The 21,874-nt window shown below is 33.9% G+C and overlaps 4 protein-coding genes across 4 annotated transcripts; 3 read left to right on the top strand and 1 right to left on the bottom strand.

The window, feature by feature from the left end:
• LOC107643697 (aspartyl protease family protein 1) lies at window positions 2,143-5,340 on the top strand. The gene is made up of 10 exons (XM_016347426.2): window positions 2,143-2,385; window positions 2,730-2,891; window positions 3,242-3,474; window positions 3,619-3,843; window positions 3,944-4,079; window positions 4,172-4,251; window positions 4,342-4,438; window positions 4,538-4,595; window positions 4,723-4,794; window positions 4,893-5,340. The coding sequence occupies exons 1-10, from the start codon at window positions 2,143-2,145 to the stop codon at window positions 5,078-5,080; spliced, it is 1,494 nt and encodes a 497-aa protein (XP_016202912.2). The 3' UTR covers window positions 5,081-5,340.
• On the bottom strand, window positions 5,817-9,479 carry LOC107621913 (pre-rRNA-processing protein ESF1). The gene is made up of 7 exons (XM_016327170.2): window positions 8,892-9,479; window positions 8,552-8,623; window positions 8,200-8,423; window positions 7,878-8,040; window positions 7,633-7,761; window positions 6,722-7,416; window positions 5,817-6,379 (listed from the first exon to the last, which is right to left on the bottom strand). The coding sequence occupies exons 1-7, from the start codon at window positions 9,390-9,392 to the stop codon at window positions 6,094-6,096; spliced, it is 2,070 nt and encodes a 689-aa protein (XP_016182656.1). The 5' UTR covers window positions 9,393-9,479; the 3' UTR covers window positions 5,817-6,093.
• LOC107625275 lies at window positions 10,434-13,045 on the top strand. The gene is made up of 5 exons (XM_016328197.2): window positions 10,434-10,731; window positions 10,941-11,059; window positions 11,346-11,403; window positions 11,846-11,923; window positions 12,638-13,045. Exons 1-5 carry the CDS (start codon window positions 10,548-10,550, stop codon window positions 12,829-12,831), a joined length of 633 nt encoding a protein of 210 aa, XP_016183683.1. The 5' UTR covers window positions 10,434-10,547; the 3' UTR covers window positions 12,832-13,045.
• On the top strand, window positions 15,850-19,226 carry LOC107626117 (la-related protein 1B). Its single transcript, XM_016329277.2, has 6 exons — window positions 15,850-16,368; window positions 16,779-17,283; window positions 17,361-17,520; window positions 17,627-17,717; window positions 18,221-18,292; window positions 18,404-19,226. Exons 2-6 carry the CDS (start codon window positions 16,836-16,838, stop codon window positions 18,662-18,664), a joined length of 1,032 nt encoding a protein of 343 aa, XP_016184763.1. The 5' UTR covers window positions 15,850-16,368; window positions 16,779-16,835; the 3' UTR covers window positions 18,665-19,226.

Below are 21,874 nucleotides of genomic sequence, written 5' to 3'. Positions count from 1 at the left end.
AATTATATTATATCAATAAATTAAAATAGCCACACAAAATTATATATTAAAATTAAACTCATCTTATGGAAAAAAAAATCATCTTGAATTCTGCTAATAAAAATTTAAAATTAGTATGTTTATATATCTTATATGGTGTGATATCTTATACAGAAAAATTTTATATTTATGTAAAAAATACATAGATGTTATTCAAATAACTTTTTTCACACGCGTATTTTCCCATTCCACAGTCGTTTGTTATACACGCGCCTCATATAACGTATATAATGTAAATCTTGTTCTCTTTTCGCATTTTTGTTCTTCAACTTAATAAAATTCGTCGTTTTTCTCTGTTCGCGTTTTTCTTCTCTGCTCGCATTCTTCATTATTGATCTGCATTGAATTCAACATAATAACCTCCATCGTTCTTCTTCTTCTTCGTTTTCTTCTTCAATCTACACTTCTGAATAGAAACAATGATTGATTCAACTTCAAATCAGTTGAATGAGGTTATTACGTTGAGACAGCTAGGAAATGATTGCTGCATGCTATCACAATAATCTTAAACATTGAACAAAGTAAAAAGAGGTCACCGAACCGAACAACATTCACCTGGTAAATCAAAATCATAAAGGCCACCGAACTGAAAAATGTTTATGTGGTGAATAAATGGTGATCAACTTTCAATCAACAAGAATAATATTTCTCCTCCTCTTCCTCCTCCTCCTTCTTCTTTCAAATTCGCGCACGTAGATTATTCTTCTGCTTCTTCTTCTTCGCGCACGCAGATTCTTCTTCTTCTTCTTCTTCTTCTGTTATAATCATCACTAACAAAACCAAAATTTTGCTTGATTAAGTGGAGTTGCTCATTTTGATTCACTTGATTGTTAATGTGTTCAGTTGAGTCCTTGTGCATGCAGAAATATTTTTTTTACTGATTGAATGCTTATCACTTTTTATTCAGCACATGATTGGTATTCGGTTCAGTGGTATTGACCATTTCGGTTCACCTGATTGTTATGTGTTCAGTTAACTTCTTTTGCATGGAAAAATGCTATTCTCGATGATTGAATGTTTACGACGTTTTATTCAGTAACATGAATGTTACTCGCTTCAGTGGAGTTGCTTATTTTGATTTACTTGATTGTTAGTGTGTTTAATTGACTCCTTGTGCATGTAGAAATATTTTTCTTGATGATTAAATGTTTATGACATTTTATTCAGCACATGAATGATATTCGGTTCAGTGAAATTAGCCATTTCGGTTAAATTTATGTTCTACACAATTTAAAACTCTGCCTCCTCACCTTCTACTGCTTCTTCACCAAGGAGAGAAAGAGGAAAAGACAAAAAAATACAGCAGCAATAACAACAAAAGAATGAAGATAAGAAGAAAACACGTGAAAAAGAAAGAACGCGAAAAAGAAGGAGGAGAATGAGGAGGAGGAAGAGGAAGGTGAATCTCTGTTGCTGTTTTCGTTTGTTTTTGGTTGTTTCTTGTCAAATCTTCTAGCAAATCTTCTCCAGTAGTAATTTTTGCAAAAAACGTGACTGAAGTTTGAGTGATTTTAAAAGAGATTCGAAGAGAATGAGCGATTTTGTATTAAGAAAGAAGTAACGTTTCTTTATAATGTGCGCGAAGTAACGAGGGGATTTTGGGTACGTATTTTCACACTTTATTAATGCTCGTGAGTTAATTTAGATTTGGGCCAACTTGATTATATGGTTACATGGTGTAGCATATCTGAAATCTATATATCATAATTAGTGATTAATTTTTTGTAATCTCATAACCAATTAGTAATTAAGTAGTAATAGCCGACCAAACACCGTTCTTTCTCATCACCTTCTTCTTCCTCCTCCTCCTCTCATTCTCTCTCTCTCTCTCTCGTCCGTCTGAAAACAATTTCTGTGTTTCAACGAACGTCAACTTCTTATACGCGTTTCTCTCCCTTTCCTCTCAGTTATACTAAACCGCCCTTCTTTGACTCTCTGACTCAACCTTTCATACTTCAATTAACACACACACACTCTTCAATTCTCACACCCCACAAAGCAAAATCATATCTTCATTCATTTTTTCATTCATTCACAGAGACCATACTTCAAAGCTTCAATCTTTCATCCATGGGTTCCTCTTCTAAGCTGTTGTTGTTGTCGATGACGATGCTGAGTTTGTTACTTTCTCGTTGCCATGGATACACCACATTCGGCTTCAGCATACATCACCGCTTTTCGGATCAGGTTAAGGGCATTTTGGGAACTCAAGGATTGCCTCAAATTGGAACTCCTCACTACTATGCTGCTATGGCTCACAGGGATCGACTTTTTCATGGCCGGAGACTCGCCGCCGAGAGAGCTGAACAAAATTTAATTTTTTTTAAGGAAAAGATAGAGAATTTTGTTTTTTTGAAATCAGAATCGAAGTTTTGACTGTAGAAGAATATGCTGTGTTTTTTATTTGTTTCAGGGGAAGAAATTGTATTTGATTTGATCCATTGGTAAAACCATATCATGCTTGAAGATTCTGATTTTTTTTAACACACTTTGCGGTTTCAAAAGTGTTTTCCTTTTGTTTCTTTTTTTGATGAAAATTGTTGCTAGTTGCATATGAATCTTTATATTTTTAAACTTTATCTATCTTCAGTCAGTTGTTTTTTTTTTTTCTCTATAAAATAATAACTCTATGATGGGTTTTGTGAGGTATACTTTATGTTGCTGTATGTCTTTGTATTAATAAGTAATAACTTCTTCTCATTGTTTTGGATTTCAGTTTGCATTTTGCCAATGTTTCTGTTGGAACACCACCTCTTTGGTTTCTGGTGGCATTGGATACCGGTAGTGATTTATTCTGGGTACCTTGTAATTGTAGCAGTTGTGTGAGGGGTATAGAGACACAAAATGGAAAGGTACATATACACATACTCTCTTTTCTGATTAAGATCATGCTCTAGAATAATTGTATACCCGAGAAATGCTTTTCTGTTGACAAATTTCGTAGAATTCACATAGGCATTACTATTAACAGAAATGAAATCGAGATCACAAGTTTGTTTAGTTATTTCGGGAGCTAAATTAATGGTTTACTCGAGAAATGTTTTATGTTACTAGTATGTTTGGCTTGGTAAAATTGAAGAGTTGTATGAAACTTAAATTTGCAAATAATAGGTTAATGGATTATCTTGATGGTTAGTATTGGATTCAATTTGTTGGATAGGTAGGTTTGAATTTGATGGTTTACTTTTTTTTCTTCTTGCAGATTGATTTTAACATCTATGATATTGATCAGTCTTCCACTAGCAAGAAAGTTCTATGCAATAGCAGCTTGTGTGGTGAACAAAAACAATGTTCTTCCTCTAGCAGCAGTTGTCAATATAAAGTTGACTATCTTTCGGCTGATACTTCATCTAAAGGATTCTTGGTAGAGGATGTGTTGCATTTGATTACAGATGATGATCAAACAAAGGATGCTAATGCACGAATTACTTTAGGGTATAATTCTAAGAACTTCCTGAGAAATTTTATTCTCTTTGCGTGTGAAGGCATATCTTCTGTTTGTTTCTCCTTTACCAACATCCTTCAAGGTTGAATCTTCTTAACATTAACATATAGTATGTGCCATCCTATGTATTGCAGTTGTGGCCAAATTGAGACCGGTACATTTCTAAATGGGGCAGCTCCAAATGGTCTATTTGGACTTGGTATGGAGAACATGTCTGTTCCTAGTGTTCTAGCCAAACAAGGCCTTACTTCGAATTCATTTTCAATGTGTTTTGGATCTGATGGTTTTGGAAAGATCACGTTTGGGGATAGCGGCAGCTCAGACCAAGGAAAAACTCCGTTCACTGTCGGGGCATCACAGTACGTCTCTTTCTAATTTAAACAATAAATTGTAACTTGCACCCTGAAATATGCAAATGAAATTAGATTAGTGCTCATTCAATCCTGTTCTTGTTTCCAGTCCAACTTATAACATCACCATTACCCAAATCATTTTGGGAGGGAATGCTGCTGATGTTGAGTTCTATGCAATTTTCGACTCTGGCACCTCATATACATACCTAAACGACCCGGCTTATTCACAAATTGCTGAAAAGGTAATCAGTCTACATTGCATGTTCTTTATTTTAAGATGGCGCCTGAATTTTCATGTTGCATGGGTTGTTAAGATTTCTTGGTATATCTGCAGTTCGATTCACTAATGAAAGCACCACGGCATTCATCTCAGTCAACTTCTGATCTCCCCTTTGAATACTGTTATGACACGAGGTGATTTCACTTGAGAGAAACCCTTTCAAGTTTCAACCCCTTTCCTCCCCGTTTTAAGCAATCAGACACTGATTTTGACTTTACGTGCAGTCCGAACCAGTCAGTTGAAGTTCCAGATTTGAATCTAACGATGAAAGGTGGAGATGATTATCCTGTGATGGAACCAACAATAACAGTTTCTAATGGGGTGAGAACATTTGGTTTCAATATTCTTGTTTTGCAATTTCTAATTATTCTCAGCCTTCTTAAATCTTAACCACCACCTCTCTTTGTTATATATCCACAGATTGCAGAAATGATTTGTTTGGCGATTGTGAAAAGCAACACTGTAAATATTATTGGACGTAAGTATCTATTTCAAAGTTTATCTTCTTCTTTCTTACTTGAGTAAATCAAATATATGGTAGTCAATTTCAGTAAGGCTTCCATTAAATCATTGCTGAAGCTTTCATTCTATTTATCATCATGCAGAAAACTTTATGACCGGTTACCGTATTGTCTTTGATCGCGATAACATGAATCTTGGTTGGAAACAATCCAATTGTGAGTACATTCCACCTCTTTTCTACATTAAATTTTGTTCATATTGTGATTCTTCTTCTCATTAAGTTTTACTAAACAATGGAATATGATCTTCTCAGGTTATGATGATGTACTCACCAGTACATTACCTGCTAACAAATCACACTCTCCTGCTATTTCTCCCGCTGAGGCCGCCAATCCGACAGTTACATCGGACCCTTCGAGAAACTCTGGGAAGCTTTCGCCTAGTCACTCGTCCAGGATCAAACCTATTTTTGCACTTATGATTGTACTATTTCTACTTTAGACAATTTTTTTTGCATTCTTCATGTTCATTCCATGAGTATTATTCAAATTTATAGGCGATTTTATTTTTAGTTGACCACACTAGGAGCCATATTGCTTCCATTTTTCTTTTATAGCATTAATTTTATTATGGTTCTGTATATAGTGCATTCATTACACAGCATAGTTGTAATCTTATAGAAATTTCCCTTATATTATTCTTTATTACACATCAGGGGTCAGTTTGATGGCTCTTTTCCCCCTCTTAACACTGTGTTGAGATGTTTTTTTTCACTCTGGCTTGGACTTTTTTATTTAATGGATCAAAACCTTGTATTGAAGCATGATCTTAATAAAGTTGATGGAGAGCAGAAACATCTTGAACAGATTTGTATTTATAATAAAAAGCCTTACAACTTGTTTAAATTACTGATACTCTATGATACGCCATAATATCTTAATAATTACAATTTACAACAGATAATATAACATTTTTTGCACTAATAATCTGTTATGGTTAAGTTTGTTTTGATGCAACATGTGATTAATCTAGTAAATATAATCTTATTGAATGAGTATTAAGTGAACGAAATATGACATCATTATTTTGTTTGGAGTTTATTAAAAACAGAACAGAATCGAGATAAAACAAAAGATGATTAAATTTTAAAGTTAGTATATCTTGATCTTGATACACTTGGTTAAACTCGAGGAGTGGGTTAATAATTACTACTGTCCTATTTTGCAAGTGTTCAAGTGGAATAATATTCTCAAGTATACCAAGCACAGGATTTGGGTCTGCATTCAATACAAATTGGTATATCAGTATATGTAGTTAACTTGTACAACAAAAAAACGAATCAGCACCATAATTATTATTATGTGGATTCAAAATTTCAAATGGATCTATTAAATAACCAATCAGAAGGTTCTTGGCAAAAGATTGAACTATCTCAACCTTTAGTCCTTCAAGATTGTATAACATTTTGAATGATCTCATTCTTCCAGGTTTATGGATTGAACAAGGTTGAGAAACTAATGTCTCTTTCGCAATTTTCCATCTTTCCTTGTCTTACCATCTGAGGGCAATTTAACTTGCTTTGATTTCATCTTAATCGATTTCACTAAAGATGACAACTCGTGCTTATCTTTCTTTGTTCTCAAAACATCTGATCCTTCTTCCTCACCCTTCTTCGCCATGCCAGAATCTTCAGAGGACAACTGTGCTCCTCTAGGAGGCTTCACATTCTCCCTTTCCACTGGTATTTCCGAACTACCCTTCTGCTGCTTCTGTGCTAGTTGCCTGACATATGCCGCGCTCCTGCAAACACCCACGGTTATACTTGAGAAAAAAAGTAAATAAATCGTTTAAGTGAACAACAGATAAGCGTCTTGAATTTTGGATAGTCCCATCTAGGAGATTTAGGACATACCAATCTTGGCAACTATAACTAATGTCATCAAAGTTACATGCAGCTATTAGAACCAGATCATTAGATCAACCAGTCAGGAACAAGGCTCATCATAGCATCATTAAAAGTTAAAACTAGAAATTGCTAATCTGTTAGATATAAGACTGGTTGCTAGCTGCATGTGAGGAGATACATATCTAAAATAACATGGTAATAAGAAAGTCAAGAAACAGGAGTAGCACAGGAGATACCTCTTAAATTGTGGGTCAGTTGGATCAATTACATAGTCAGGAGAGAAAAGAGATGCAAAACGTGGATCATCATAAGCAATGCTTGGTACTTTAGCCTCATCAATGACATTATCCTTCTTTTTGCCCTTTCCTTTTTTGAACTTGAGATTATATCCCCTGGGGCCAGCATCAGTTCCATTGTCATCAGCAAGCAATAATTCAAGCTCTTCTTTGCTTGCTTTGTCAGCTCCATCAATATCTTGGTTCTTATTCTCTTTATTTTTAGTTTTTGCCTTCTTCTTTACAGCAGGCTCCTCAACGAAGAAATCATCTGCATCTTCGGCAGCTTCCTGAGGAGAATCATCACTACTATCATCATCTGATGAATACTGAGATTTGTTTTTCCTGGCCCTCTTTTTCTCACGCCTTTTCCTCAGATACGCTTCCCAAACTGTTTCTGATTGTTTATCCTTCTTTTCCATAATATGTTTGCTTATATCTTCTAACCCCGTATTGAAGGTGACCTCCATATCCTGGGGACCATCCTCTTCACTATCTCCTTCTGAACCATCACCAGCTTGGAGTAAAGCACGGTATTTTTCTCGTTTTTTTGCCTTTTTATCAACTTGATCCTTTGTCTCATTGTTATCTTCTTCATCATCATCACTTGCACTCTCATCAGTGTTCAAAAATTCATTCAATTCCAACTGGGCCAGCTGTTAAAGAGGACAGAAGAAAAGAAAAAATCAGGTTCCTTATAAAGCAAGTTATATAAATAATAAAAAACTATATATATGAAGAAAAGGATCTTTTCAATTTCTCTCCCTTGACATGAAGATACATAACAAAATAAACGTAAGTGACTAGATAAAAAGTAAAGGCATAAAAGAAGATGTACTAATTACAGTAAAGTTAAGACAAATTACACCGACCTGTTCATCATTGAATTTCCGTTTCAAGGTCTTCGCACGGAGAGGTTCATCCTCATCCCAAGATAGATTAACTTTACTGTGTTGAAGTGCTCGAGAATAGAAATCTTTGCATTCATAGTTTGCAGGTGCCTAATCAGAAAAAAGAATCAATAACTACCTATTTGTTTCAAGGTGTGATATTTCCAAATTCTAATTCAAAGCCATAACATAGTGGCGAAGGCCGACTATCATCAAATGCTAAATACCTCTGTAGCAACATCCCGAGGTGGGTGCTTGAATTCCATGTCATCAGGAATAAATCTCAAGTCAAGTGCATTAGATGATTGTATGAACTCAAGACCATCACATTCTTTGTAAATATGATCTGCTGTGGCAACCGATTCACATTCCACCACGGCAAAATAGTACCTGGAGTACCAGAAAGAACCAACCAAGGTACATAATAGTACTCACAGTAAGACTAATAAAATCACTATTTAAAGCCATATTTAATCGAAGGTGGAAATTAAAATCAGCAGCTTTTCTTCTATGCCAAGCCAAGATGTCCTTAACACAAGCCATATTTACCTCATCCTGCTCTTCTCATATTCACGCAGCTTCTCATTGTAAATCTCATCATCATCGCTGTCATCGTCACCGTTTTCCTTTTCATCATCAAATAGACCAATGGGGCCATGAACTTCCTCCTCTTTCATACGCTGGAGACCAAACTCAGACGGATAGACAGCTACCGATTCGATCATTCCATTAGACGGGACAAACGAACTTAATAACACATACAAGTCAACAGCCTACAATGACAACAAAATAATCCATAATTGAACCCTAAAAAATTCAGAAAAATCTACATTATATCCAAATAACCAACCAAATAAAAGCTTTGCTTGAAGCACATTATCAAACTTGATGAATTACGCACCTTAACATACCTCCAGTCCATGTTAACAACAGCAAGCCTATGTGTCTCTTGCGCAATCGCCGGCACCTCTTCCTGTCGATACAGCACACAATCATCATCACAAACTCAATTAAGAAGCAAAAACATCCCAAAATTTTCAAATAATTCCGACGAATAACAAGCTTAACGAGCTCAAAACAAGCTCATTCAATCACACCTTAAATTCTGTTTGCTAATATCCTATCCCAATTATTGAGAAAATAGAATAAAAAAAATCATTTTTTTTCTCATCTAGAGATATTTTCAATTTTAACCAAACTGAGCTTAACCAGCTGCAATTTAACCGTTGCAGAATCATTACCTTCACTTCAGATTCTTCCTCATCGTAAGCCTCCACGTCAGCACCTTCCTCATCTGCATCTGTATCCGTATCCGTATCGGCATCAGACTCCGATTCACTCTCCTCTTCCGACTCAGCCGATTCCGACTCAGTCCCTTCTTCTTCTTCTTCTTCTTCTTCTTCTTCTTTATAGTAGTGTCTCAGAGAAGCGTGAGTGGAAGGTGGGCCCTTCTTAGGCCTGCCCCTCTTGTCAACGGGGGCTTCACTGGGCCGGAAGCTCTTATCTGTAAACATTCGGTCGAATCGCGAATCGATAGCCACCTTGGTTTTGTGTTTTGGCGCGTCCTCCCGGAACCGAGGATCGGTGTGAAGCGACGAGAATCTAGGGTCGCTGATGACATTATTGCTTCCATCGTTGGTGTTATTGTTCTTCTCATCAAAATCGTTGTTGGAATTGTGCTTCTCGCTGTTGTCCTTCTTCTTCTTGCTCTTGTTCGTCTTAACATTGTTTTTGGATCCCATTCTGTGCTTGAATCCAACGACGTCGCTTCGTGGCGGTAGTGGAGTTTGCAGGGTGCAACAGCAGAGTCAATAAAAAAGAGGGTTTTGATTATAAATGAAAAACGTTTCGTTAGTCGTTAGGGTTTTAGCCAAATTTTTTGGATTGTGGGCTCGGGTTTTTTGCTGCGGGCCAAGTCCAACTAACAAACACTTCTTTTCGTTATTATGCGTTTTCTTTTTATTTAACGTGATGGATTAGTCTTTTTATTTTTTTTGGCATCACAAAGATCATTCATCATAGTTACATTATTTTTTTTGGATTGGTCGAGTGGTCAGCTCACTCGTCCGCTTAAGCAAGTGTCGGGGATTTGAATCCCTCTTTGTGTATGCAGCAACCCATTGGTCAGTGACAGACCCTTAAATGAAGCTCCGATCCGCGACGGATTAGTTCTTGGTCTATCGTTCTATGGGCAAACAAAAAAATAGTTACATTATATCAGTTAATTTTATATGATTTTTTTTTTTCAGTTTTCACTTCTCACCCATATATCTCTTACGTTTCTTGTGGGTTGAAATGAAAATATATGTGAATAAATAAAACAAGCTAAACTATAATTGAAAATTAAAAAATATATTAATAAAAAAATTGAGATAAGAGGTGGTGGTCATGATAAAGGTAGCTCCACCTAAGGGCACCATTATTCATGCTACCCTTGGCCCTTGGGTACACCTCAGGTCTATGCTTTCAAATTTCAATTCCCTACTAACTCAATGGGAGACTACATTTTTCTAAAGTGATAAAGTTGACCCAAAAAAAAAAGTTTAAGTATATGATGAAAATTTATAAATTTAATTATGATTAACTCTTTTTTTTGCAACAAACTCTTTTATCTTATGTTATTATTACTTTTCTCATTTAGAAGTTAGTTTTTTTTCTAAAGTTTGGTATTAATTTTTTTTTTTTTTTGTCTTCAAGTTCTTTTATTTGTAAGTACTAAATACCATGTAAACTTAAGTACAAAAAAAAAAAAAAACTAAAAAGAATATGTATAAATATGAATAAATACAAAAAACATTTTTTAAATAATGTTTGTTGTTCCCCTTTCTGGAACTTACCCCAATCTCCTCTATACTCTTCTTCTTCACTGAACTCTGAAGCTCACAATCCACCTGATTATGGCGCTTGCTCACTATTTGGTTGCAGTTCCCATTGAACCTTCCCCTAAATCCCCAAAATCTTCCTTATTGAATCCACCATTTTCAATTTCATCAAACAGTTTAAACTTGTTTGCTTCTCTCCCTTCCAAACCTCATAAACAACACTCTCTATTCTCCAGATTCCGCAGGGTCACCCATAAAGGTGAAAAAAATTGCTGCTTTCATAACGTAAATTGTGGTTATTTGAGTAAAATCGGTTCTTTTTTATGTGGGCAATTTTTGATTTCTTATACTTGCATTCAAGGCATTGCATTTGATTATATGTTCAGCTACCCTTTTTTGTGAAGTTAAAAAAAAATGATTTTTTTTAATTTATTTATTAAAAATTGATTTGTTGCCTTCTCAATTCAGCTAAGGCTAAGGCACAAGAACCTGAAGTGAGTGCAGCTAGTGATGCCTTTACACAATTCAAGCATCTGCTTTTGCCTATTACTGATAGGAATCCTTATCTCTCTGAAGGAACAAGACAAGTGAGTTTCTATGATGCACCTTCTTTGATTCTATGTTGGGATTGAAAGTTTTTTTTGACCTAGTTGATGATGGTATTGTGATTTGTGAATATACACAATTTGTTTGTTTTACAGAGAAGTCAATACAAATAGTCACATTTTAGTGAGTAATGGAGAAAACATATCATCTGAAAATGAGAATAGAAAACAAATCAAATGGGATCTTTTTGATACCTGATAGAATCCTTGACATTTTTTTCCCATTCTTCACCAAAGATTAACTTGTGGTTAATGCAATTTTCATTAGGCTATAGCAACTACCACTGCTTTGGCAAAAAAGTATGGAGCTGACATTACAGTAATAGGTAAGTCATCATATCATTTATATGCAAATCCTCAATTCAAGTTTGGAACTTTTACTTGGAGTTTTGATTGTACACCAAAAATTCAATTTTATTGTGTATGAATAATTCTAACATGACCCAAGAAAAGGCCAAAAAAGAGTTCCTCTCGTGACATTAGTGAAGGTCTCAACACTTGTTCTCCACCACCGTTTCACATTTTTAGTTCTTATGTTGTTTATCTGTCACTAATAGAAGTGTTTTCCTCATAAGTTTACCTACCCTTAATCTCTCCTCTTAATCTTTCTTTACTTAATTTATTTCCACATAACTACACCCGAATCCGGTTTCAAATTAAAATCTGAAGGAAAATCCTTTTTCATTCTTTTGCTTTTTGATCATTTGTAAATTGAGAATTTATTTGGAGCGATCGGCATACCCTTTACATGTTTATATGCTTTTGCAGTTATTGATGAACAGCAGAAAGAGTCACTACCTGAGCACGAGACGCAACTATCCAGCATCCGCTGGCATATTTCTGAAGGTTTGCAAAAGCAATTCTTTGTTTTGTTTATAGTACTTGGCATTATGCATGTTCATGCCCTTTGAAGCACAATACCAATACTAAATTTTCTTGTTTGGTTAAATATCCTTTCACGGTAGAATCTTTCATAGAATGTTTTGGTATTGTGTAACATGGGAGGTTTGTTTGCATAAGCTTATTTTTGGATTCACAGGTTAAAAAAGTTTATAACCATGATCTCCCTGTGATAGATTTTGGACCCCAAAAAAAGAAAGAAGAGTAGGAGGAGAAGAAGATTATTTTCTAGTATATAAAGGTTACTAAACATGGTTGTACTGATGTAGTTGTTTTCATAGAGGTTTTGTGAAACTTAATTATGCATGCCGCGATTTCAATCTAAGAGCACATAAGTTTTTTAATGTAACGAAATCTTGGCTATCATAGTATCAAGAATAATGAATTGATAATTTCATTAGATTTATTTGCTCCATTTGCTAGTCAAAAGGTTTTCTGTCATACATTCTCTGGTAATTATTATGATCATTTTCTCTTCTATGCAATGATTATTTATATGAATTGTCTAAATGGTCATTTCCTAATAGATTTCACTAGGTTTGTTAGATATATGTCCCAACAATATCTAGGTAGAAAAAGGCTTTCATTGTTGTATCATGTCCGAGAGCTTCGAGTGATTGTTCGATCTGTTTGTTCTGTATTCATAAAACATATATACAGGTGGATTCAAGGATTACAACTTACTCGAGCGGCTCGGAGAAGGGAGCAAGCCAACGGCGATCATTGGCGATGTTGCCGACGAGCTCAATTTGGACTTGGTAGTTATTAGCATGGAAGCAATCCACACAAAGCATATAGATGCAAACTTGCTTGCCGAGTTCATTCCATGTCCTGTTATGCTTCTGCCATTGTAGTTTCCATTGTTTTGGTAAACATTGCAGGGCATGCTTTTATCCTGGTTGCTGTCCTTTCTGCAATCTTGATATTCCTTGTTCTTAGCATTTGATTTGATTCTACAGTTTCTAGGATAATTTTGTTGAAAATGTTTGATTGCATCTTTTACTAAGATGGGTTTATATGTATATATGTAACGCAGAACAGAAGTGGATCATGTTACAATTTCCTTTTTTTTTTTCCGAAAATATTTAGTAACAAAAAAATTTAGCCAAAATCAGCTAGAATTTGTCTTATTTAATATTTATTAATTGGTGCAACAATTAATGAATGCTAAATAAGGTAAGTTTTGACTGTTTTTTTTTTTCGAATATTATTGTTTTTTTCCCCTAACAATTACAGCAAGTTTTATTAAAAAATAGAGAAAAAAAGGACAAATAGGTCTCTAATCTTTTGCTTCGCGGACATTTTCGTATTTGACAATTGAAAAATACTTTTAATTCCCTGACATTCACAAAACTTGGACGGATCAGTTCCTTCGTCCAAATGCCTCCGTCAGGGACTGATTCGTCCAAGTTTTGTGAAGATCAGGAACTTAAAAGTATTTTTCAATGGTCAGGAACGAAAATGTTTGCGGGACAAAAGATCAGGGACTTATTTGTCATTTTCTCTAAAAAAATATGAAAAGGTTTAGGGTGTTCGAATTGAGTCACTTTCTGTTTTTAGAATTTTGTGAAGGAAAAAAATAAAAACACAAATCAAATAGATTTTTAAGTTTGTTTATATTTTTAATGAATTGACTGCATCAAAAATTCAAAAAAAAAAATATTCTATTATTGTCTTTTTAACAAGTTTGTTAATTTAACATAGAAAAAGAATTTAGAGTAAATTACACTAGATAACCCTCTTAAGATTAGATTATATTACATTATGCTGGGTATGGGTGTTTGCGGTGCGGTTTGGTTCGGTTTTAAGGAAAAAAGTCATCCGATCTGAACGCTTAATTTATGTGCGGTGCGATTTGGGTTGGATGAACTTTTTTGGAAATCCGATCCGATCCGATTACAAGCGGTTTGGATCGGTTTGGATTTGCAGTTTTTTAAATAAAAAAAATTAAATACATATAACAAGTCTCAACATCAAATTTTAAATAACCAACAATGACATAACAAGTCTTAACAATATCTTAAAAAGCCAACGATAATATAACGATAAAAATAAAATTATAGGTTAGTTAAAATAAATAAATAAATAATATTTTGAACATAAAATATTTATTAAATAATAATAATACATGAATAATAGAAAAATGTATAACAAATTGAACATGTTATAAGTATAATTGTAAATATAAATATTATAGCACATTGTGCGGTTTGGATCGGATTGGATCGGTTATGAAAAATAGATCCAAAATCCGATCCAATCCAGCGGTTTGCAAAAAATAGAATCCAATCAAATCCGAATTAGTGCGGTTTTAATCGATTTTCGGTTTGAATTGGATTAAATAAGCAGTTTAATTTGGATCGGTTTGGATTTGAACACTCCCACCTCATTGATTACTGTTCACATTCACGGTAACATGAGTAAAAAAGTGAAGTAATAATGATATTTGTACTATATTTGTTTATATTTTTTATCATATAAAAAATAAACATTTAAGTTTTATTTTTTATCAAATATTTTTAATATAAAAATAGAAGATTATATAAAAGTGATATGTATAAATAATGAGTGAAATAATTGATATTTATTTATGGTTATACATGTCACATCTATTAATAAAATAGTACATGTTAGAAACACACTTGTTTGAAAGCTACATATAATTAAGAATTAATTAGTATGTAGTATTAGTATACAGGGGAATAAAGCTAAACATAAATATATTTAAAGGTAGCTTTCATTCAATTTTCCAATAGTGAAGCTTCTTCAAGAATTTGTTGATTTATTTTGGATTTTGTTTCAGTAAACCTTATTACTCAATCTTCGTAGAACAACATGTTATTATTTAAGAGAATTCATACTTTTTTTTTTATGATAATTTGATTCTGATACAAAATTGTACAAATTTAAGCAGTTATAATTTGACCTGTAACTAATTTTTATCTTTCAAATCGATTTGGTATTTGATTTTTGATTAATCCTATTAAAATCGGTCAATTCAGTTTGATGCTTAAAAATATGGTTAATAATGATATTTAAATAAGATAACAAAAAATTCGGGTAAAAATTAATTATCCGTAAAAAGTGGACTCTCAAATTTTTTTTTTTTTAATTAAGTTCAAGATTGTCATGATAATGTTAGATATTTTATTTATCTTAAATCATCATAATTAAAAAAGTGACAACATAACAACAATAGAAAACAAACGAGAGAGTTTGGTTTATATAATAATAATAATAGACGCATTAAAATTATTTCTATATATTTATCTACTTATTTTTAATATATATTTTATATTTTAACATATATTTTATACTAATAACTAATTTTAGTGTATATATAACACAGTTAAATTATTTTATATAAACACCTTATATAAGTAACTAGTTAATAATAAATAAGTAAAAATTAAAAGGAAAAATTGGTGCTTAAACTTGGATGCCAAATTCAATTAAATGGTAGTAATAACAATAATATTATTTGTTTACAGTATCAATAATTCAATTCAATATACTAGAATTAATATCTAAAAGCAATGTATCTTTCAAAAAAACCAATAACTTATAACTCAAATAACATAATCTCCTCATACTTAATTAAGAGGTTGTGGATTTGAGTCTCATATCTTTAGTAAAAAAAAAAATATCTTCCAAACAAAAATTTTAAAATAGTAAGATAAAAACAACTCCAACCAATTTTTATTTTGAATTAATTTTAAAACTACCTTATTAACTAGTAGCATTCCAAAAATTTGAATGAGTTATACTTATATCTTTGAGCTGCTATCATATCTTATCTTATTTAATATGTAATATAAATAATTGAGAATGAAGAGAGAGAAAGAAGAAGCTTGAAAAATAAAAACACGTTTTGGTGCCAAACAGAGCCTTAGGTTCCTATAAATGCACACACTCTCTTAACAAACCTCCTCTTCTTCCACCCTCTTCTTCTGCTTCTCACTTCCGCGATCACACAGCGAGAGAGAGAAAGAGAAAGAGAGAGAGAGAGAGAGAAAGAGATCGGAATAATCAAACCGAGCAACGAACCCTAACTAATTTCGTTTTTTCTTCTTCAATCTGTTCTCGGTCACGTGATCACTCCCAATCCATCACGTGATTATTCGATTCCATCATCGTTCCGATTCCAATGGCCATGACCGGTGCAGGTGCTCCTTCCAATCATTCACCGAATCTCACCGTCGTTGGAACTGGAGGCGTTGGTTCCTCTGCGTGGAGCCACGTCGCCGCCGCCGCCGCCGCTCCTCCTACGCAGCCGCTCGTCGAGGCTCCAGCTGTTTCTGTGAATTCTGTTGGTGGAGTCAGCCAGGGCTACGGCGAAATCTCCCGCGCTGTCGGAGACTGCTGCGAAGGGCCCTGTGCCGGAATTGCAGGTTGTGATTTTTTTTTGTTCCTCCTTTCAGATTTTGATTTGATTTGGATAAATTAAATCACATTGTTAGGAATTTCAATTGTTACATTATTTATGATTGTTAAAGCTTTCAAATCCTTTATCGGAGGAGTTCTTAGCTGACAGTGATCGAAAGTTAGAGAATAACCTAAAGAATTAGAGAAAATAAATGAAAAAGAAAAAAAAAATGGTATTGCTTGTTATTTTTAGGGCACAATCGGGATAGTTCTAATTACGGAACAAATAAAACAGTAGTTAATACTTAATGTCACTGATTGAGTATTGCTAGAAATTGCGTTCGTTCCCCTTGATTTTACTTTCATGGACGTTAGTTGTTGTTTGTTTGTTTAATGTACACACTGATGGTTATTTGTTTTTGAGTGGTAATTATAGAATACTGGGAGCTCTGTTCCTTCTTCTCCACAGAGGCAAGTTAAGGACAATGCAGGCATGAGCAATGCAGTGCCGACTCACCAAAGGACATTTAGAAGGAACAATTCAAATACCTCCTCTAATGGAGGCCACCCACAGCAACATTCTGGTCCTCAAGGTTCTGTCACTGCATCAGGGCCCCAACACCATGGCTCTAGGACTGGATTTGGGTCTAGTGACCACCCTCAGCAGCGTAATGACCATCCTCAGCGTAATTCGTTTAGAAACCGGAATGGTGGTCCACATCCTCGTGGAGATGGGGGTCACCATCATAATTATGGTGGCAGACGTGATCAGGGACATGGGCATCAGGACTGGAATGCTCATCGAAACTTCAATGGCAGAGACAATTATATGTCGCCGAGATTTGGTCCGAGGATGGTGCAAGGTCCGCCACCACCTCCTCCTAATCACTTCTATGCTGCACCCCCAACGATGAGGCCTTTTGGGGGCATGGGGTATTCTGGTACAATTTCTAAACGTTAACATGCTATTTAATGTTTGTGTGTATGGATATGTTCTGATGTTTACATGCATTTTCAGAACCACCTCTTCAGCAGATGGTGTACATGCCATCTCCACACCTGGATTCACTAAGAGGTGTTTCTTATATTCCTCCAATACCACCAAATTTGATGTATTATCAACCTCCTGATCCTCACTTGTATACAAAGATAGTGAACCAGATTGATTACTATTTTAGGTAATTCTCATATTTTTGTTAGCTACAGTTTTCATTTGGTTGCTTTACTGATTTTAGTATGATTTGGAGAGATGACTGCATACATGCAATAACTGTGGTTTTGCAGTAATGACAATTTGATCAAAGATCTGTACTTGCGGCAGAACATGGATGACCAGGGGTGGGTTCCTATAAGCTTGATAGCAGGATTCAAGAAAGTAAGATATTGTTCTTCTGTTGTTTCCAGCTATTAACTACTCCTCTACTCCTTTTCTAGCATGAGTTGGGTTGTTTGTTTGAATTTATAGATGATTAACACTGTAACTTTTTATATTTATTTATTATCCATAAATAATCAATCTACTTCTGGAGTATTCAATTATGTCTCTGTTATATGTACTTTGATGCAACATATGCTTTGTTTGAGAACTTCCCTAGCAAACATACATAGACCCTGATTTATGTTTCCATGGTTGCAATATCAATATTCATTGAATTAATGTTGATAAATGGAAATTGATATTACAAACACATTGTATGTAAAGTCATGTATATTAAAAAAATGACAAGATAGAAAAGGTGAAGACCTTCTCTAAAATAGTAATTTATTTTAAGATTATATGTAATTATTTAACCTTCTAACTACTGTGGTTGTTGCTGGATATTTGAGTTAAATGTAGAATCATCTGCAATTAGATGACCATTAGTCTGTATTTACCAGGTTATGCAGCTGACTGATAACATCCAGGTTGTGTTGGATGCCGTTCGAACTTCATCCGTCCTCGAAGTGAATGTAAATTTTCTAAACTCATTAGATGTCTAAGTTCTAAATTCTCAAGGTTGAAGGATTTTTCATATTTATTGTTATGAAGTTTAATCACATTTGTTTTTCTTTCAACTGTAGGGCGACAAGATAAGGAGGCGAAATGATTGGGCGAGATGGCTCATTCCCCCTAATATCATGAGTTCTCAAACTGTTGGAAGGTTGGCAGAACAGATTCAAAGCATTACTCTAGAGTCAACTAACAATGACAGTGCTCAAGGATTAGATGCTTTACAGAATAGGCCTTTTGGGGAATTAAATAGTCAACTTCTGCCCTCCACCAGCGATGGTGGTCAAGCTGGGATTCAGGTTTCAAATCACTCAATTTCTGCGCAAAACTAGTTTCAGATGTTCTAAAAAACATTTTTTGTGGGAGAATATTCTTAGGGCAAAATGGAAAGCAGGTATCTATCATGGTCTTAATTTTTACATGTGGCATGGTGGGATTCAATTTCTCATGAGGTATATAGAAAAACATGATTGAGAAATGGGAAGGAAAAATCCCTCAAAGAATAGACACAATTTTATACATTATAACAAAAATATATATATACACGGCTGTCCTATGGCATGATGGTGGTTGTTTGTTTAAATCAGGGGATTTGTTTTTCTACTTTCTTCTTTCTTTTTCCCCCAAACCTTCCCCTCAGCTATTTTTTAGAATCTTTGGGGTCAATTTCTCTCCTTGTACCTGCTATAATTGGGTGTTGAATGAGTTCTCCGTGCTGCTGCAAGTGAAGGGTGAAGATGGCTGTCTATGGTGGAGATTGTCTCTGCAACTGCTTAACAGATGATGATTGCATGATTTTGCAGTCACATGTCTGTAATGACTTGGTCTTTAGACTTTTTTTTTTAATTTGTTTTTTTTTTTAATTTAAACTCACATTTTCTTAGGTTTAGATTATCCTTAGGGGTTTATTTTATTTTAAACTTATGGGGATTATGATAGACTTTTGAAGTTTGAATGATGTTTAACTGATCCTTATGACAATTTATTTTGATTATGTAATTAATTTGATTTATTGTATGATGTTGGTATATTTAAGTATATTTTATGATGGCTTATTAACATTAATTGGTATGTACTTATGAATTTATTCGGTTCCATGTTCATTCAACATTTTATATAATTTTGATTTAAAAAAAAAAGGAGTGATTTGAATCTTACAAGTTAGCAATTGATTCTAAGGTGTGTTTATGGCAATTTTATATGTTTTTAATTTAAATTTTTGATAGAAATTTCTTACAAATATTCAGCAACTACAACTGTCCAAGATTTACATATTACAAGGAAAGTTCATAATAGTAGAACATGATTTGATTCCATATTAACACTAAATAAACTTGACATAAAAAAATGGGCCTTAACATGAGGATGGCCCAAATAACGGACTTTATACAATAATTTATACAAGTTAGTAATATGATGCATATGGTTGTATAATATGTTTCAATATTTGTGTTTGTGCGCGTGACTTGGTGGGTGATTGAAGATGGGATTATATAGTGCATGGGGGTAGCATTAAAGGGTGGTTGAAGTTTTTTATACCGATATTAAGCATGATGCCCCCATGTAATTTAGTCAATTGTGTCCTTTAATTCGAATAAGTGTGGATATTCTTTTCTTCTAAAAATTTAATAAGATTTCTTATATGTGCATAGCATAGTTGAGTTTTGGTAAATCTTTTCTTATGCTTGTTTGCTCTATTATGTTCAACAATTGAGTAATTTAATTTCTCCTTTTATCTAAGAAACCTTATTTTTTAGATGACAAGAAACTTTAACACACACATGAGAATTGACTTGTTTAACCCCCTCTTTTTTAACATATAAACATATTATTTACATGAACACACACCAAATGCAAAAATGATGATACTAGCTTAACAATCCAAGGTCTAATAAAAGTTAGAGAGCTTATATTATATACTATTCTTATTATTGTAGACCTTTGTGATTGTAATTTCGTAATTAGACTTTTAGAATTTAGTTAGTATGAAATCTGTTGTATATACGAATGTTTAGGTACTTTTTCTGTCCTTGATTAACTTTCTTTAATCAAATTCTTTTAAAAAATCAAAAAATAAAAAAGGGACAACTCATTTAACGGATTTTTTACTTATATAAATTAAATAATTTTATTAATTACCGATTTTCATAATATTCCGCGTTTTTATCGAAATGGGTTGCATCTCACATTTCGTTTACAGTGTAAACGAATTAATTTTACACATATTTCGTTTACACTGTAAACGAAATACGGTTGACAAAACAATACGTGTATATTTCGTTTACACTGTGAACGAAATACATGTAAAGTTAATTCGTTACATTGTAAACAAAATACAATAGAACAAATTTCAAGCAGTTATAAAAGGGTGTGCAACCCATTGTATTCTTCACAACAAATTCACTACTCCTTGTAAAACTTTCCCAAACTAGTCATAATGTCTACTAGTAGTGTATATTTGGTTGTGTGTATTCCAATTGCCTTACGAGGAACGAGGATAACAGGGTGGTGTTTGAGTGTGAGAATCCGGTGCTGCTGCGCACACGACGAGTTGTCTCGTTGTCGGAGCTGAAGAGTCTGATATTGAGGCACCTCGATCATAGTGGGAGAAAAGAGATTGGAAGGATAGGGTATAGGATGCTAGCTCCAATGGGAAATGAAGTTTTTCGATTTCGTCTGTTTTGACTGCATGACGACGAGTATGTGCGGCTAATGTTTGACATTCATGATAGAATCATGTGTGAACAAGTGATGGAACTCTCTGCAGAGGTCGGTGATGTTGGTGACGATGGATCTGAGCAGTTGAACTTTGTGTAGGATGATCCGTCCCTCGCACCGCCGCCTATCCATGTTACCCAAATAGTAATTTGGCTTCTTCTGGACCTGTGAACCAAATCCTTTTTATAGGCGTCACTAAATAGAGACGTTACAGAATACGTGTGCACACGTCATACAATAAACAAAATGTGATATGTAATACATTTGGTTAAAATACTGTATATTATAGAAATCGGTAATTAATAAAATTATTTAATTTATATAAATAAAAAATCCCTCGTTTAACTCATCATCACTAAGACAAATTAAATCAAATAGAACTAATATTTTATTAGCTCGTTAAAAAAGTAGTAGTCTTTTCAATTTTGACTCAACATTTAAGATGAGCAAATTTGAACTCAGTAATCTCGTTTTGGCGGCTCTAAATAATAACCTCTGAGACTTTACTCCAATCCCAACTTTTAAGACTCTTAGCTAGGCTTTGATTGGTGAGTTTATCGACATTAAATAATAATGCTCAATCTACTTTTGGAGAATTCGATAATGTCTATATGTACTTTACTTAGAAGACTTCTAGTTATGGCTTTCCTAACAAACATATTAGGCCATGGTTGGCTTCATATCCAGTAAACAATAATTTACAATTTTATATAAGTAAATTCATGAACGAGTAGTCAAAGACCAAAGGTCCAAACTACTATTTTTTTTTATTAAAAAAAAAAAATAAGTCTTTAATTTTATAATTCGAAGATACATAAATTTTT

The sequence above is a fragment of the Arachis ipaensis genome, chromosome B01 (assembly GCF_000816755.2).
Source record: "Arachis ipaensis cultivar K30076 chromosome B01, Araip1.1, whole genome shotgun sequence".
Classification (NCBI taxonomy): domain Eukaryota; kingdom Viridiplantae; phylum Streptophyta; class Magnoliopsida; order Fabales; family Fabaceae; genus Arachis; species Arachis ipaensis.
Note: the sequence above shows the minus strand (reverse complement) of the source record. Positions and strands in the feature narration are given on the sequence as shown.

What these genes read in the sequence shown, in the direction of transcription:
- LOC107643697 (XM_016347426.2), top strand. Translation starts at nt 2,143, where the DNA reads ATGACGATGCTGAGTTTGTTACTTTCTCGTTGCCATGGATACACCACA. An exon ending in AGGAAAAGATAGAGAATTTT is followed by an intron (nt 2,386 to 2,729) that starts GTTTTTTTGAAA and finishes AATAAGTAATAA; the next exon opens with CTTCTTCTCATTGTTTTGGA. An exon ending in TTCACTGTCGGGGCATCACA is followed by an intron (nt 3,844 to 3,943) that starts GTACGTCTCTTT and finishes TCTTGTTTCCAG; the next exon opens with TCCAACTTATAACATCACCA.
- LOC107621913 (XM_016327170.2), bottom strand. Translation starts at nt 9,392, where the DNA reads ATGGGATCCAAAAACAATGTTAAGACGAACAAGAGCAAGAAGAAGAAG. An exon ending in TATGAGAAGAGCAGGATGAG is followed by an intron (nt 8,041 to 8,199) that starts GTAAATATGGCT and finishes CTGGTACTCCAG; the next exon opens with GTACTATTTTGCCGTGGTGG. An exon ending in GGAAATTCAATGATGAACAG is followed by an intron (nt 7,417 to 7,632) that starts GTCGGTGTAATT and finishes CCTCTTTAACAG; the next exon opens with CTGGCCCAGTTGGAATTGAA.
- LOC107625275 (XM_016328197.2), top strand. Translation starts at nt 10,548, where the DNA reads ATGGCGCTTGCTCACTATTTGGTTGCAGTTCCCATTGAACCTTCCCCT. An exon ending in AGCTGACATTACAGTAATAG is followed by an intron (nt 11,404 to 11,845) that starts GTAAGTCATCAT and finishes ATGCTTTTGCAG; the next exon opens with TTATTGATGAACAGCAGAAA. An exon ending in CCGCTGGCATATTTCTGAAG is followed by an intron (nt 11,924 to 12,637) that starts GTTTGCAAAAGC and finishes ACATATATACAG; the next exon opens with GTGGATTCAAGGATTACAAC.
- LOC107626117 (XM_016329277.2), top strand. Translation starts at nt 16,836, where the DNA reads ATGAGCAATGCAGTGCCGACTCACCAAAGGACATTTAGAAGGAACAAT. An exon ending in TGGGGGCATGGGGTATTCTG is followed by an intron (nt 17,284 to 17,360) that starts GTACAATTTCTA and finishes ATGCATTTTCAG; the next exon opens with AACCACCTCTTCAGCAGATG. An exon ending in CATCCGTCCTCGAAGTGAAT is followed by an intron (nt 18,293 to 18,403) that starts GTAAATTTTCTA and finishes TTTCAACTGTAG; the next exon opens with GGCGACAAGATAAGGAGGCG.